This window comes from Myotis daubentonii, chromosome 11 (genome assembly GCF_963259705.1).
Source record: "Myotis daubentonii chromosome 11, mMyoDau2.1, whole genome shotgun sequence".
Taxonomy (NCBI): Eukaryota; Metazoa; Chordata; class Mammalia; order Chiroptera; family Vespertilionidae; genus Myotis; species Myotis daubentonii.
The window spans coordinates 51,162,526-51,180,521 of NC_081850.1; the positions used below are offsets into that span (position 1 = coordinate 51,162,526).

The 17,996-nt window shown below is 41.9% G+C and overlaps 1 protein-coding gene across 6 annotated transcripts in view; it reads right to left on the reverse strand.

Moving 5' to 3' along the window:
* APTX (aprataxin) overlaps positions 1 to 17,996 on the reverse strand; it is a 36,881-nt gene that overhangs the window by 15,179 nt on the left and 3,706 nt on the right. Inside the window, exon 1 of one of the 6 annotated variants that reach the window (XM_059657124.1) lies at positions 4,980 to 5,136. In XM_059657124.1, coding sequence (XP_059513107.1) covers positions 4,980 to 5,098 — 119 coding nt within the window. In that variant the 5' untranslated portion in view covers positions 5,099 to 5,136. Of the gene's footprint in view, positions 1 to 4,654; positions 5,155 to 11,188; positions 11,267 to 17,996 lie in introns of those variants that run through there. The other 5 variants (XM_059657126.1, XM_059657123.1, XM_059657121.1 and 2 more) reach the window with 5 other exon arrangements.

The following is a 17,996-nucleotide window of genomic DNA, read 5'->3' on the forward strand; positions in this document are numbered from 1 at the left end:
TAAAATATAATGTGATAAGCATTGTAAGAAGGAAGTAACCAAATACGGCATTAGCTCAGGCAAAGGAATGACTGACTCTTGCAGAGAGTATCAAAAAAGACTTTATGAAAAAGGGATATTTATAATGGGTTTTAAAGGACCGAAAAGGAGTTTGCCTGGCAGAAAACTAAGAACATAAAAACAGAAGATATTCTTCAGTCTACAGGCACTTTTTGTGTATTTGAAGGTTTCCCTTCTTTAACTGTCATTAACATACTGATGTTAGAATGATGTTTTGCTGCCAACTGCCAGAAGACTGTCATAATAAATTGCAGACATGCAATTTCCAAAGTATGACTGCAGCACCTTTGTGCAATACACAACCTGCACAATAGTGGAGGTGCTGGCATTCTCTTGAAAAACAACCCTTAAGACCATGTAGAGTTTCAGCAGAAGAAAAAGAGACAAGAAATTCTGCCTGAGCAAAGGCAGAACAAAGGGGATGGAGAGGAAGAACAGCCAGAAGAAATCATGAAGGTAGACTTAATTACTGACTGCATTTGGGGAATGACAAAGGAGGAAAGGGAGATAACCAGGATTCCTAATTTGGAAATATCCATTAACCGAAAGGAAGAATATACAAAGAGACATAATTTGGGGATAAACAGTAGGTAAAGAAGAGATGATTTAAGATTAAAACACAATTAGATTAAGTTGCCTATGAAAGATCCAAGGGTCAAGGTGGGATGGATGGATACAGATGATAATTAAATCTCCTTGTATATAGACTGCATCACTGTCCATCCATTCAGAAAATTTGGAGGAAGGCTCTTTGGAGATCATTGCCCTGGGTTAGGCCTGGTCTTCAGCATACTTTTCTTCTATAGCCCCTGGTGTTCAGCATGCTTTTATCAAGTGCATACTATGTGCTAGGCATTTGCTAAATATCTTACTTATATCATCTCATTTAATCTTCACAACAACTCTCATTGCAAGGAAGCAAAAATTTAAGGCTTAGAGAAGATAAGTAATGTGTTCAAGTCATACAGCCAATGTGTGCCAGAGACAGGATTTGAATTAATTCCAAAGAACAGGCTCTTTTTTAAAAATATATTTTTATTGATTTCAGAGAGGGAGAGCGATAGATAGAAACATCAATGATGAGAGAGAATCATTGATTGGCTGCCTTATGCACACCCCCTACTGGGGATCGAGCTCACAACCTGGGTATATGCCCTTGACCGGAATCAAACCAGAGACCCTTCCGTTCACAGGCCAACACTCTATCCACTGAGCTGAACCAGCTAGGGCTAAAGAACAGGTTCTTAATCTGCACCATATACCTTTTGTCTTCACTTATTTGATCATTCAGTCAAAATTACTGCATGCCCACTATGTTCCTTGTGCCAAACTAGTGCTGGGAGTAAAGACATAATACATTTCACTTGCATTGTATGATACAGGTATAATACATCATACCTGCTGTCACAAAGACAGGGCACAAAGGTGAAGTACCCAACCGAGAGTTGGAGAAAGGTGTCAAGAAAGGTTTCCTATAGGCGTTGAGCCCACAATGAGTCCTATATATATAAAAACCTGGTTAATTAGGTGAAAGGGAACAGCTTAACTAAGCGAGGAGAAGTGGAGAAAGAGCCTGGCTGGTGTGGCTTGGCGGTTGAGCTTCGACCTATGAACCAGGTCACAGTTCGATTCCTGGTCAGAGCACATGCCCAAGTTTCGGGTTCAATCCCCAGGAGGGGGCATGCATGAGGCAGATCAAGGATTCTCTCTCATCATTGTTTCTATCTCTCTCTACCTTCCTCTCTGAAATCAATAAAAAGATATTAAAAAAAAAAAAAGAAGTAAAGAAAGAAATCTGGGAGAAGACTCCAATAAAAGTGAACAGCAAGGGCAAGTGCACAAAGGAACAGCACTGTACATACGAAGAAGCAGTTCAGTGTTGCTGCAACCCAAAGTATGAGGCAGAAAAGAGGCTGAAGATTCAAGCAGGTCCGAATGAAGCAGGGCCCTGGATGACTGGCTGAGAAGCTCATATTCTAGAAGTTCCAATGAATTTTGCAATTCAGTAAACAATAAGTATGTGCTGAATGAAAGAGCAAACTGATGAAAGAACAGAAAGCTCTTTAAAGATTATTAAGCAGGTCTTTGACACAGATTTGTTTTCAAAGATCATTTGGGGGAGGAGGTAGGTAGTATGGACAAAAGATATGTGGAGAACAGAACTAGAGGCAGGGAAACCAGTTAGAAGCCCATTGTATTTCAGGTGAGAGATGATGAGGCCTGAAGTAGGACAATGGAGAGATAAAGTAGAGAGTAGAGACTTGAGAAACACTTAGGGGGTAAAATCATTAGAATTTAGTGATGGGTGTGATAAAGTAAGTTCAGGGAAGATGCTGAGTTCAGTTTTGGACCTCTGAATTTGAACTGCCTGTGGGAGTTGCAGGCAGAGCTGTCCAGCAGGGTAATCAGAAGTGAGGGTGAAACTCAGAAAAGAGGTCTAATATGACAACTTCTATTTGAAAGCATGTAGGGAGTTAAAACCAAGCCAGGTGATGTGTTCACTCAGGCATTATGTACAGAATGAAAAGAACAGCCTGGCCAGCATGGCTCAGTGGTTGGGTGTCGACCTATGAACCACGGAGGTCATGGTTCGACTCCCGGTCAGGGCACATGCCTAGGTTTGGGGCTCCATCCCCAGTAGGGAGCGTGCAGTAGGCAGCCGATCAATGATTCTCTCTCATTACTTATGTTTCTATCTCTCTCCCCCTCTCCTTTTCTCTGTGAAATCAATAAAAATATATTTTTTAAAAAGTACAGCGGGCCAAAGTGGCAAGCATTGGAAACACCCAACATTTTGGGTGGAGGAAAAAAGACTATCCACAGGAGAAATGACTGGTGAGAGAGGAACATGGAGAAGCAGCTAGAATATAAGCTCCTTAAGGAAAGGCACATTGTTTTGCTCATCTCTATATCACAATAAATGTTTACTGAATAAATCAACTGAGTGTATTATGGGAGTGAGCCTTAGCCAGTTTAGCATCAGCCTGTGGACTGAAGGGTCCCAGGTTCGATTCCAGTCAAGGGCATGTACCTAGGTTGCAAGCTCCATCCCTGGCCCTGGTCAGGATGCGTATGGGAGGCAACCAATCAGTGTGTCTCTCTCACATCAAGGTTTCACTCTCTCTCTCTGTCCCCCTCTCTTCCACTCTCTCTAAAAAAATCAATGGAGCCCTGACTGGTTTGGCTCAGTGCATATGGCGTCGGCCTGCGGACTGAAGGGCCCCAGGTTCGATTCCGGTAAAGGGCATGTACCTTGGTTGCGGGCACATCCCCAGTGGGGGGTGTGCAGGAGGCAGCTGATCGATGTTTCTCTCTCATAGATGTTTCTAACTCTCTATCCCTCTCCCTTCCTCTCTGTAAAATCAATAAAATATATTTTAAAAAGTCAATGGAAAAATATCCTCGGTGAGGATTAACAAAAATAAAAATAAAAAAGGGAGTGAGAGGTATCAAGTCTCAAAAGCAGCAAGGGAATCAATCCAGTGATGATTTTTAAATGACTATCTGGTTTGAGGAACAATCACTGGTGACCTTAGGGTAAGATTTCAGGGGAATAATAGGTCTGAAAGCAGACTGCAGAAGGAAATGGGAGTTGAGAAAATGGAGACAGAATTTAGAATACCCTTTAAAACAGTTTGGATAAGAAGGGGGAAGAGTCACTGGATGACAGCTAAAGGAAGATGATCACCAAGAACTTTTTACTTTCTGGCTTGCATAGTGGACGTGGGGATGAGAGATGGCCAGGGTCCTGAGAAACCTGGCCTTGTTTATACATGACTGGGACAGGGGCAGAAACGACAAATGAAAACAAGCTCTCATAGGTGAGAGTATAAAAGATCAGGAACACAGGTAAAGGGATTTGCTTTGATCAGAGGATACAGCTCATCCTCATCCTCTGAGACTTAAGATCAACATGAGTGTAAATCTAGGTGGTTTTGTAAATGGGAAAGCAAAAGCAGAAATGTGAGGAAGGGCACCTCTAATGACCTCAATTTTCTCCATAAAATAGTAGATAACAACAGAGTGAGGTGCTCGGGCACTTGACGAACAGTTGAACAAAATCAGCATAGAATAGTGGGCCTCTAAAGTCCAAATGCTGGAGTTCAAATCGTGGCGCCACAACCTCCTCGCTGTGTGACTTGAGGTCAGTTATTTGACGTAAGTCTTTATTTCTTCGGCTGTAAAACAATATTAATAACTGCTCTACACTACACGGGCTAAACGGGTTAGTATGTAAAGATCCGTGTCTGGCAAAAAGTAAGCATTATCGCTCTTGTTAATAGTACGGGCAGGATGAAAGCCGGAGCTCAGGACCATCCGACAGCAGACCGTGCAGCTAACGTGAAAAGGCCCCAATCTGCACTGTCTCCCCCCATGGAGAGCCCTGTCCCGTGTTCTAACGAAACGTCAAATTCCCAGTAGGCCCCACACCTGGGCCACATTATTCCCGATGGAAATTAGACCCCCGCTGTGTGGAACAGCCATCGCTGGTCCGCGTGGGAACAGCCTTGCCTTCCCACCGGCCTGTTGAGGACGCTGTGAAAGGCCTTCAAGCTCCTTTCAGGGAGGGTTTCCGAAGGAAACAATGTCCTACCTGACAGCCCACGGGCTGGACAGTGCCCACGCTCTAATAGTTGCTCTGCTTGTGTTGCGACCAAGCTAGGCACGGGTGTCAGGGGCACAGGTGAACGGACGCCAAGTGGGGCGGAGACCAACGTGAGCGCCGCCAAACACGGCCCAAGGGAGCCGGAGGGAGCCGAGAGCCCCGGAGCCCGAGGAAGGGGCAACGCCGGCAGAGAAAGAAGCCGTGAGAGCGCTTTTCAAGGCACGTCACTCAAAAACTGAAGTGAGCCGGCATGAGGTCCACGCCCACGGCTTCCATCACGGCCAGCTCAGGAGGTAGGCCCAAACTGCCTTACCTCAAACAGCGGTGACGGATGAGTTCGCGGTACTCCTTTGACGCGCCACTTCCGGCGCTGTGGGATGACGTCACCAGACAAACTGGCGAGCAACGATGCTCGTCACCAGCGCCTGTCATCAGATTGGCTGAGTGTCTCGCCTAACGCCCGCCCCTATTGGTCCCTCAGTGGGGCGTGGCCCAAGCGTGGTTCCCGGGAGTTCCCCAGCTGCTCTCCCCGGGAGAGCCGCTCCCCTGCCACCGCCAGCGCCTCTGAGTCGGGAGACTTGGGGCTGCTGCCCCTGTGGCCGTTTCCAGGCAGCGTGCGCCCCTGGACACTCCCTTCATAAGGAGAAACTCACAACCTTTATTAAGGCTAAATATTCAAATAAAATGTTTTAAATTTTTCCTGAGGAACTTGAGCATGTTTCTGTGAATACTACCTTTTTGACATTAGGTTTCATGATTAAATAGATATATAATTTCTGATTTAAATTTTTTTTCATTTTTTACATTTTATTTATTTATTTAATTCTTCATTGTTGAAAGTATTACATGTCATTTTTCCCCCATTGACCTCTCCCAGCCTGCTCCACCCCCACTCCCCGCCCCCCCCCCCCCCCACAGGTCCTCAACCCCCCATTGTCTGTGTCCATTGGTTGATCTCTTACTCCCTCACTCCCACCTTCCCCTGCCTTCCCTCTGAGGTTTGAGCATCTGATCATGCTTCTATGTCTCTGGATCTATTTTTGTTCATCAGTTTATGTTGTTCATTATATTCCACAAATGAGTGAGATCATGTGGTATTTATCTTTCTCCAAATGCCTTATTTCACTTAGCATAATGCTCTCCAGGTCCATCCATCCTTTTGCAAATGGTAGGAGTTCTTTTTTACTGGAATGTAGTATTCCATTGCGTAGATGTGCCACAGGTTTTTAATCCACTCATCTGCTGATGGGCACTTAGGCTGTTTCCAAATCTTAGCTATTGTAAATTGTGCTGCTATGAACACAGGGGTGCATATATTCTTTCTGATGGGTGTTTCTGATTTCTTGGGATATATTCCTAGAAGTGGGATTATTGGGTCAAATGGGAGTTCCATTTTTAATTTTTTGAGGAAACTCCATACTGTTTTCCACAGTGGCTGCACCAGTCTGGCTTCCCACCAGCAATGTACGAGGATTCCTTTTTTAAAAAAATATATATTTTTATTGATTTCCAAAAGAAAGGGAGAGCGGAAAGATAGAAACATCAATGATGAGAATCATAGATTGGCTGCCTCCTGCACACCCCCTACTGGGAATCGAGCCCACAACCTGGGCATGTGCCCTTGACTGGAATCAAACCCAGGACCCTTCAGTCTGCAGGCCGACGCTCTATCCACTGAGCCAAACCAGCTAGGGCCCTTTTTCTCCACATCCTCGCCAGCACTTGTTGTTTGTTGATTTTGATGATAGCCATTCTGACTGATTAAAATTTTTTAATAATCTTTTCAAATTCTTGATAGTCATATCTATAATTGGTACACCAGAATTCCACATCATAGTGTAAACATGCTAATGTATCAACTATAACCTATAATTTAAAAGCATCCATCTATAATTTACACATTATTGTTTTCAACTCCTGCTATTAGGGCTGGCTAATTTCTCCATAACCATAGCTGGTTAATCAACTATGTGTTGATTTCATAGCTTAACTCTCTCAAGATTCTAAATTTTTAAGAGTTTAGGAGATTGTCACTATAACCCCAAGTACTGGCATTTATACATCGATGGTTCAAGTTAGACTTTATTTCAATTCAGTTCTTATTTGTGTAAATCATGGATGTTGTGGTGGTCTCTCCTGAAAGTTCTTATAAACATTAAAAAGAAAGCCCTTCTAACTTATCCTGCCCTACCTCCCACCTCTCTTCATTCCCAGCCTTGTGCCAGCAATAGCCTTCAAACTCCTTCTCCCCTGTACTATAGAGAGATAAATGAAAGATCTTTGCTAACTAAGCCCTGGCCCAACTGCAATACTCTATTGTGTTCCTTGATGTTCATGCTACTTCCTCTGGAATGTTTTTATTTTTTCCATAATTCACTCTGACTTCCTCCAATCCATTCATGCTTCAGCTAGAGAAAATATTTCTCTTTTTTTTATTATTAATATTGATTTTAGAGAGAGAGGAAGGGAGAGGGATAGAGAGATAAAAATGTCAATTGGCTGCCTCCTGCACGCCCCCTGGGGATCAAGCCCGCAACCTGGGCATGTACCCTGACCAGGAATTACACCAGTGACCTCTTGATTCAGGGGTCGACGCTCAATCCATGAGCCACACTGTCTGGGCAAGACAATATTTCAAAACACAAATCTGACCGTATCATTCCCCTGCTTAAACTCTTTCATGGGTTTCCACTCCTCATCCACTTAATACTAAACACATTTGTTTAGTCTTACTTTTAGAGAAGGTCTTACCTATTTCTATGTATCACTCTTCCCTTGTCTATCCACATACCCAAACACAGGGGCTTTCTTTCAATTTCTTGAACCTATTCAGTCAAGGTTTTTGGATTAGAAGCCAGAAAACTACTCTAGCTAACTTTAAAATTGATGGGACTGCCCTTTGTACCATTCCCAAACTAAATGAATCCTGTACTATCTTTCTAGGCCCTCAACCTTACAATTACAGATAGTTAACAGTAACTCCCAGGGGGCTTGGGTTCATTGTCAGCTCCTCCCCTTAGTCTAGTAGGAGAGACATAGCTATAGGAGTCCATGTGGACACCTTCCTTACATATTCTCCAGTGTCTTGTCCTCTAGCCAGATGAACTCACCAAAGTTCTAGCTCTCCATTGGTTGGTACATTTATTCATTCATTCAATAAGTGTTTTTGAGTACCTTCTACATGTCAGGCATTGCTTTAGGTGCTGGGGCTGCCACAGTGAACAAAACAAAGTTCCCGCTTTCAAGGAGCTTACAATCTAGTGGGGAGAGGCAGACAATAAACAAAGAAATATACAGGTTATGTGGGGATAAATTCTATTTAAAAAAAGCAAAGTAGAAAGTGATGACGAGCCTGGGTTGGGCCATTAGATGGGTGGAAAGGGGTGGCCACTGGGGCAGGATGGCAGCAGCAAGGCATGTGAGGGCACAGGAGGTGGCAATGCTATGCCTGCAGTGCCGAGTGCCACCAGCAATAGAGTCAACAAGGTGATCCTGAGCACCTTTCCATTCCCCGTGACCCTGTGGCTGTGCCTAATCCTGGTGCTGTCACAGGCCTCCCACTGCTGCTGCGTGCTTGGCACGTGTCTCCCCCGAACCTCAGCCACCCATCTTGTGAATCAGCAAAAGCACCTCCTGCCCATCATAACAGGAGACCCTCCTATTCCTGGAAGATGCCAAAGCCAAGCATGGAGGAGGCTTTTTCAGACAAGACAACTTTGTCTTGCCAAAAGACAAACCACCTACTTCCTTTATGAGGCAGATAGCAACTTCAAGCCCTGGATGGATTGAGACCTGCACAGGCCTCCATCAAAATCCATATTCTTGCCGTAACTGGTTTGGCTCGGTGGATAGAGCGTCAGTCTGCAGACTGAAGGGTCCTGGGTTCGATTCCGGTCAAGGGCATATACATTGGTTGCGGGCACATCTCCAGTGGGGAGTGTGCAGGAGGCAGCTGATCGATGTTTCTCTCTCATCGATGTTTCTAACTATCTCTCTCCCTTCCTCTCTGTAAAAAATCAATAAAATATATATTTTAAAAAAAAATCCATATTCTTAACCACTATACTCCCTCTCCCAGTTTCCTATCCCAGGTCTGGCAGTGCCATTGCTGTTGAAACAAGAACAAGGTAAAGTTATACACCAGAAGACAAGCATCTTCATCATCATTGTGACTGCAGGTAGAAAGCTGCACATAGGGACACGTTCCTACTCTGAAGCATCTTTACAATGTCAATGACAACAGGAAGATAACAGTCAGAACTGAGAGGTGGTGTCACCCACCCGGAAGAAAAACCCTTACACCAAGCCCTACTCCCAAGCCTCTAACTCTGCCAACTAAGATGACTAAACCCTAACCTGCCAACTCAACTCAACCCCAGTTCCCCTACAGGACTGTAAAGAGCCCTGGGTCAGTAGCTGCTCAGCACTCAGTCTCTTGTAATGCCAGTGATACCATTACCTGTGACTGGGTCTTTCTGTTGCTCAGCAGAGACCCATGGCAATAGGCCCACAGTGGCACCGTGACCCACCCTGCTTCAGCTCTGAAGGACAGCCTGGATGTGGGAGTCTGGGTCTAAGCCAATAGTACTCCCAAGGTGACCTGCAAACTGGTCTTCCAGTTTGATGAGTACAGTACTTTCTAGACCTAACACTTCCACCACCACCACCAACAACAACTATGTGCACACACATACAAATACCCCTGGCCTCATTCCTATATTTGGGGAAGACATGAGAAATTTAATGTCAAAATATTGAAATGGCAGTTTAACCCAACAGTAGGAGAAATATTGCATAACTGTATTTATTGCTTGATGGCTACAAAAGGGGTGCAAAGTTGGGGAGCAGGATTTTAGGTCTTGGTAATTGGAAGACCTTTCTAGAGGGAGTCTTGAACTGGTCTTCTTCAATTGACATTCACTCAAAATACTTCTTGATACCTGCTATATGCCAATAACTGTAGTCCAGGAGATCAAAACATTGTGCGGCCATGATCACTGAGCCAGTCCTCTGCCTCAGAACTATTGCTTTAACCCATGGACTCGCTTTTTGGTGTGTAGCCATCAGGCTCTAAGAGGCATCCTTGTGAACTGGTCACCCTGTCAGGGATGCTGTCAAGGACACTGCTGCTCATATAACACAATGTTTTCCCTCTGAGTGTCCCTGGGAGACAGTCCAATCTGATCTCAGTTCCGGGAATAGTTTTATTTCTCCAGAGTAACGGGTTTGTTTTTTATCCATAGATATCATGAATTGTGGGACCAAGAGAACTGTCAGCTTAGAGACAAATTCATGGCCCAGCTGTAGCAAATGTGAAGGTCATTCCTATATTCATTTTTAGCTTTGCCTCCATTTTGTCTCTACCCATGTTTTAATTCCTTCATTCTCTGCAGTTCTTTTTTTTTTCATTCTCTAATTCAGGGGTCCTCAAACATTTTAAACAGGGGGCCAGTTCACTGTCCCTCAGACCGTTGGAGGGCCGGACTATAGTTTAAAAAAAAACTATGAACAAATTCCTATGCACACTGCACATATCTTATTTTGAAGTAAAAAAACAAAACGGGAACAAATACAATATTTGTATTTGCATGTGGCCCGCGGGCTGTAGTTTGAGGACCCCTGCTCTAATTTATGGCATCTTGGAGTGTATGTGAATGAGTTTTGCTTTGGCGGGTTTTCTTGTACCTTTGGAAATGGCTATGAATCCTTTCTGGAAGAAGGTATCGCCATCAGTGTTTATAATGTATATACCTATTTACATAAATACCAGGACAGAGATGTGTCCACAGGTCAATGTGAGCACTCTCAAGGGCTCATAAATCAGTCAAGAGCATTACAAGAGACTTTACATAGAGCTCATCACTTGAGATTTTCTTTTGTTCTTTGTTTTATTGAGGATGTTTTAGAGTTTACTCACAATGCAACAATTGTTACACAAACTTAAGTTGTTACCAAGTGCAAGAAGATGCTAAAAATAATCTTGCAGAGTAGATTTTTATATCATATCATGGGTATATGGGACATCATAGAAACTGTCTACAATAAATTGAGGCTACAGTCCCAAGAGTTTCCTTTATCAATATTTTTTCTGACAAAAAGATTATGGGGCAAAACAATTCATACCTGCCCTAACCGGTTTGGTTCAGTGGATAGAGCGTCAGCCTGCGGACTGAAGGGTCCCAGGTGTGATTCCAGTCAAGGGCATGTACCTTGGTTGCAGCACATTCCCAGTGGGGAGCGTGCAGGAGGCAGCTGAATCGATGTTTCTCTCTCATCGATGCTTCTAACTCTCTATCCCTCTCCCTTCCTCTCTGTAAAAAATCAATAAAATATATTTTTTAAAAAAACCAATTCATACCTGCAGAATTAAAATAATTATTTAGAAAATATATCTACACAAAATGTTATCAATTGGATTATTCAAATAAATGAGGACAAACAGGATTTAGGAATTTAAATTATCTAGATCAAAAGTCTCAGATTTGGAAGGGATATTAAAAATCATTTAGTTCAGCTGCATACCTGTGAGCAATGTTCTTCCTTAATTCTTCATCCCATCTTACAGAGTTTCCCTGGATTGCATTGTGTTTTCCTGGTTGCCTATGTGAGAACATAGTGAGAGAAAGAACAGTTGCTGACATACAGTTTTAAGTGTGCCAGATCAGCAGATTATTTTTAAATATACTCAATTTAATCTTTTGTTTTCTCCTTTCTTAAGAAAGAGTTCTAGCAATATAAAAACTCCTATTGACAAACTGCATTGAGAGGACCTCAAGAAACAGGTCAGGATCTCATGAACGAAGCATTCCAAAATTTTTCAAAAACACAGCAATAAACATGTTTATTGCACATCCTCTCATTCTTCAATAATATGAAAAATTACAGCCATCTTCCTTCAGATGAAAGAAGAGGGGTGGTGAGAGAAAGAAAAAAAAAGAAAGCAGGCAGGGAGGGAGGGAAAGAGGGAGGAAGGGAGGGAAAACAAGTTAAACCAGATATACCCCCATGACCTCTTTCAGCTACCTGCAAGGCCCAGCACTTTAAAGGAAATACTTGTATTCTTCTTTGCATTCGGGAAAATTGTTGACTTTTAACTTAGAATAACTAAATAGAATGCGTTACTCTCTTCCTGACCTTCTATTATATATTTTTTTTAACCTAAAAGCAAAACTATCTGAAAATTGCTCGCCGCTAAGAGGAAAGGCCACTCTGAACTCAGCTATTAGTCACTCTGACGTTTCCCAAAGGAGGACAGCCCAGGCGGCAGAAAACCCACCAGACAATAATGCCAGGCTGGGTGTTCCATGAGGGCTGAAACCAGCTCTTCTTTTCACAACTATATACCCAGAGCCTGGCTAAAAGTCTGGCACAATGCATATTCATTCATTTGTTCAATAAATGCCCCTGGTTCATTTCCTACTCTGTACCAGGCAGTGTTCTACATGCCTGGGATACATCGTAAAACAAAACAAAGATCCCTGCCCAAATGACATTTAAATTCTAGTGGGAAGGGGGTGTGGAGAGAAGAGACATAGGTAAATATTGTGTTATGTCATAAGTGTAGTGGAGGAAAAGGAGAGCAGGTGAAGGAGGACTGGCCGTGCTGAGCAGCAGCAGGTTGCAACTTGGAATAGGGTAGACACTGTAGACCTCACTGAGAAGGTAACATTTAAACAAAGACTTGAGGGAAGTGAGGTGCTCGATAAACATTTGTTGAGTAAATAAATGAATCAGAGCAGTATTAAGGAGGCAGGAGAGTACACGGCACATTCTGGGGATGGTGAGAAAACGAGTTTGAGAAGGGAGGAGATGATTCTGGAAAGGAGGTGAGGTGGGAAGCTCACTAAGAAAGGTCCTGGGTGCAAAACTAAAAAAGGTATGAATTTATAAAATTTAGAGTTTACAAACAACTTTCATTTATAGTCTCATTTAATTTTCACATCTCTAATAAGGTTATCTTCATCTCCATTTACAATAAGGAACGCATGCTCAGAGAAGCTGGGTAATTTTCCCAAGACCACACAGCCAACAAGAGGCAGAGGCAGAACTCAAATGTGAGCTTCAGATTCTATCTTCAGGCTTTCCTATCACCTCCCCCAGGAAAAAATACACAGGTAATGTAATCAAAAGAAAAAAGCATTATACAATATACTACTAAAATATGGACATGCTCATATGTCAGTTATCAAAAAGCATAAAGATGCAAGGTAAAACTAAAGTTTAATGTAATTTTTCAGTTATACAACCTGTAGAGGAACCAATTGATTGTGGGTACTCAATAAAAGTTTAAAAAGTTAACTAAGAGTCTATTTTGAGACACATGTGGTGTGGTATTGGCAACAGTAAATATGTGGTTGCAAATCTATTTCTATCATAAATGCCTTTCTTATTACTATAAACTTTTGAAACTTTTACTTTCAGGTTGACTCTATTTCTCTTACAAAGACAATAATACTTTGTGACTTGATTTCCACTTAAAAGTTATTTCTCAGTTATACAAGAAAGACATGAATACTTTCTTTAAAAGATGGAAGTCTTCAACCAATTATCCCCCTTCATCCTGGTCCTCAACCTCAGAATAAGCAAGCAGCACTATCATTTTGGAGAGTATACCCCAGCTCTTTTTCTATGGCGACTTATATATCCAAGTGCTTCCTGAATATCTACACTTGGATGTTAATGTTTAAAACTGAACTCATCATTTTCCCCTCAAGGCCAATCTGGTCCTCTTTGATTTCCTGTGCCAGTGAATGGCCTCACCCAATCAGAAACTTTATGTTCCATATTTTATCCGCCCACTCACTCATCACAACTAATCATCAATCAATTCCTATAGATTTACCTCTTTAATATACTGTGTAACCACCCTCCAATCTCCGTTCCCACTTCCACTGCTTTAATATTGGCCCTCTTCACCTACTACTTCTACTACTGCAGGGCCAACTTCATGGACATGTGACCTGTACACTCACACAGGTCTCATGCTTAGAAAGGCCTCCTGTTGGGTATAATGCTCTGCTGTCAGTGTATTGGAATTCTTATTAATCCTCACCCGAGGATATTACTTTTCCCCATTGATTTTAGAGAGAGTGGAAGGGAGGGGGAGAGAGACAGAGAGAGAAACATCGATGTGCGGGAGACCCATCGATTGATTGCCTCCTGCACATGCCCGGACCAGGACCGGGGATCGAGCCTGCAACCGAGGTATAAACCCTTGACCAGAATTGAACTCGAGACCCTTCTGTCCAAGGACTGATGCTCTAACACCTAAGCAAAACCCACTACAGCTGGAATTCTTAATGATTTCTGAACAAGGGGCACTGTTTTCATTTTGCACTGCCTCACAAAATATAAAAACAGTCCTATACTACTGTAACATCTGAACTGTACCCACTTTCCCAGGAAGGCCCTGCTGTAATCCACTCTTCATAACTCTATAGAGAATTAAAGAGAAGATACTATATTAAAATTGGATCGAGCAATACTGAGCACAGAGATCTGCCCAATTCAAGACTGAGAGTTCTAAGGTATAACTTTAAATTGAAAGGAGGAATTAAATTTCCATATGACGAGTCTAACCACATTATCTATGGACAATTTTGCATAATAAGTACTTAGGGAAGACGGCCAAAGTAAATCCAACCCTCTGTGGAGCCAGATGGCGCAGGCAAAGACCACAGGCTTCGTATTCAGAAGGACTGGGTTCAAATTCCAATTTGACTACTTACTGTGCTACTTGGAGCAAGTTACTCAAATTCTCTAATTTTTATTTTCCTATTGATAAAATAGAAAAAAATATCTGGCAGAACTTTTGTGAGACAAAATAATAGGGACCCAGTTCAGTTCAGCAAATACTACTCTGTGCCTTCAAGCCTATGACATCAAGATAAGTAAGACTTCCTTCTAAAGGGTATAGTATGGAAAAGCAGAGAGCAGAGGAAGAACAATGGAGAAACCTGACAAACACGACCTCAGCCAGGTGGGTGATCAAGGTCAACATCGATAGTAATAAGTTATGTTCATAGCATGTAGCTGGGATACATGATGAAACTAGTACTTTACCTCTGTACTGTTCCTCCCTAAAACCCATAAACCCACTCAAACCATGAGAAAAATACACTAGATAACCCAAACTGAAGGGCAGTCTACAAAACACCTGGCCAGCACTCCTTAAAACTTCCAAGGTCATCAAAAACAAGGCAAATCTAAGAAATTGTCACAGTCAAGAGGAGCCTAAGGAGACATGACGACTAAAAGTAATGTGATATCCTGCCCTGGCCAGCCCGCTCGGTTGCTTGGAGCATCATCCTGTATACCAAAAGGTTTTGGATTTGATTTCTGGTCCCTGGATTGCGGGTTTGATCCCAATAAATGTTTCTGTCTTACATCAATGATTCATTCTCTCCCCCTCCCCTCCTCTAAACACATCCTCTGGTAAGGATTAAAAGAAAAAAGATAAAAGTAATGTGCTATCCTGGGTAGGGTCCAGGGACAGAAAAGAGACAATAAGTAAAAACTAAGGAAATTCAAATAAAGAACGGGCTCTAGTTATTAATAATATATCAAAATTGGTTGATTAGTAGTGTTAACGTAAAAAAACCATTGAAACCTGTAAAGAATTTTTGTGAGTTTATTTGAGCCAAACTGTCGACATATGCCGGGAAGCAGAACCTCAACGAATTGAGATAGTGCTCCGGAGAATGGCAGGGTTACATCCGTATTTATACATGAAATTCATTGGTGACACATTTAAGGAGGTGGGATTAAGCGAAGTGGGGGAAACCTCTGTGATAGGATAAAAAGTAAAATGATGGACACATACTTAGGTGGGTGCAGGAACCATTAACATGATAAATGAAAGAATCTGCTGCATCTGTCCTGGGTTTAGCACACCTAGCTGTGCCCCAGGGGCTCCAGATACAGGGAAATCACAAGTTACCCAGACATTTCAAGGGTATGTTATCATAGATGCAAAAAGACAGATAGGCTCAGTTACAGTAAAGGTTGACCTTATCAGTGAAGATATCGGCTTAAGACGTAACTGCCCACCATAACTGCTTTTAGTTAAGGTTTAATTTCAGACCATCCTTTGTGGTTACTTTAGGTCTCCAAGTCTGGAAAACTGCCATGCAGGCCTCTCCTGAGCTTGTCAGGTCAGCATGTGGCCCCTTTCGTCCACAGTAGTGACAACTGTATCACTTTAACACAAGATGCTGATAATACAGAAAACTGGGCGCCAGATATGGGAATTCTCTGTACTATCCTTGCAACATTTCTGTAAATCTAAAACTACTCTAAAATTAAAAGTTTAATTTAAAAATAACAATTGGGGTTTGGGGTTTGGAAGGAAGGAGAACTGCTCATAGAGAGGACTGAAACCGTGGGCATTCACAGTGATAAGAGGAGTACCAGCACAAATTGGTGACACTGAAAACAATTTCCAGCCCTACTAGGCCTCACAGTCAATTAAAACCTAAATGCTGCAAGAAATTTAATTTATACAAGCATAAAAATAGCATTTTGACTACAATTTACTTCCCATTTTGTATTTGCCAATAAAATGTTTTTCTTTTTTAAATTAAAGAAAAAAGGATAGCAGTAATTCTACATATCCAAAACTGGATTCATCTTGCCCCCCTTTCCAATTCTGCCCCCACCACAGCCTCCTCTTCCTCCTCTTTCTAGGACTCAGTGATGGCGAACCTATGACACATGTGTCAGTGGTGACACACGAACTCATTTTTTTGGTTGATTTTTCTTTGTTAAATGACATTTAAATATATCAAATAAATATCAAAAATATAAATCTTTGTTTTACTATGGTTGCAAATATCAAAAAATTTCTATATGTGACATGGCACCACAGTTAAGTTAGGGTTTTTCAAAATGTTGACACGCTGAGTTCAAAAGGTTCGCCATCACTATTATAGGTTGTCCGTCTCAGGAAGGGCATCTGCAACTATCCTACTGCTCAGTCCAAAAAGGGGGATGTCAGTGATGACGCCTTTCCCCTCACCTCTGCATCCAGTCACCAAGACCTAAAGACTTCACCTTTGTATTTATACTTCCCTCCCTTTCCATTTCTCCTGTTTTGGCCTTATCACTTACTAATCTCATCCTCATCAGAAAAGATTTCTAAGAATCCATCCTTCACATTAGCACCCAAATGACTGTTCTAAAAAGTACATATGATCAAATCATCTGTAAAACAGAGTTGTGAGGACTAAAATATGACACTTGTAGAGTTTAGCGCAGTGCCTGATAGGAGCTAAAAAAAAAAAAAAAAAAAAAAAAAATCAGCTGTGAGAGGTTATGTTACCCCATCCTTAAAGTCTTCCAGTATCTCTTCAGAGCTCTCAAGGTAAAGTTCAAACTAATAACATAATGCTCAAGCCCTTATGACTTGGCTCCGGCCATGCCTCCAGCCGTCTCCAGCTACCAGCATGGACATCTGTGACCTGGTCACATGGTTACTGAGAGTGCACCAAGCACAGGCACTGAAATAAAATACAATGGTAAGAAAAGAGGCCATTTGTGAAAGCAACACGAAGACAATGCCTAGTGACACCTTTAAGAAGAAATAAGCAGGACCTAAATTTTTAAAAAACATAAACACAATAAAGAAAGTGAACACACAGTCATATGCACTATATACCTTTGTCATGGGTAGGAAGATTCAATACCATAAGCATTTTTATTCTCCCCAAACGGACTGATATATAAAAGCTCTATAATCACAATCAAAATGACAGTGGGAATGGGGGAAATCTTCTAGAAATATTCTTACATTTACCTGGAAGAATAAAAATCCTAGAAAGTGCCAGGAAAATTGTAAAAAGGAGGAGCAATAAGGGAAACTACCAGAAATTAAAATGTATTTTAGTATACAATAAAAGTGGCATTTCACATTAGTCATGAAAAAAAATAAAGTACTAAAATAGTGTTAGATAAACTAGCCCTCCATTTGGACAAAAATAAACCTCAATTACTTAAAAATAATCCTCAGCCCTTACACCAAAATAAATTTCAGGTGGATTAAAATTTTTAATGTGAAAAATGGAACCATAAAAGTACTAGAGGAAAACCTGGGAGAATATATTTATAATGGATTTGTGAAGGCTTTCTATGTGTAACAAATAAAGGAAAAGGAGAAGGGGAAAAGAAGGGAGAAGAAACACAAAAGCCAAAAAGAAAATGTTGCAACTTATCTAACCTACTCATTGCATAGCTAAGCTGGATAGAGCATTGTTCCAATACCCAAGATTTCAGGTTCAATCAAGAATCAAGGGGGGATGCCGAAACCGGTTTGGCTCAGTGGATAGAGCGTCGG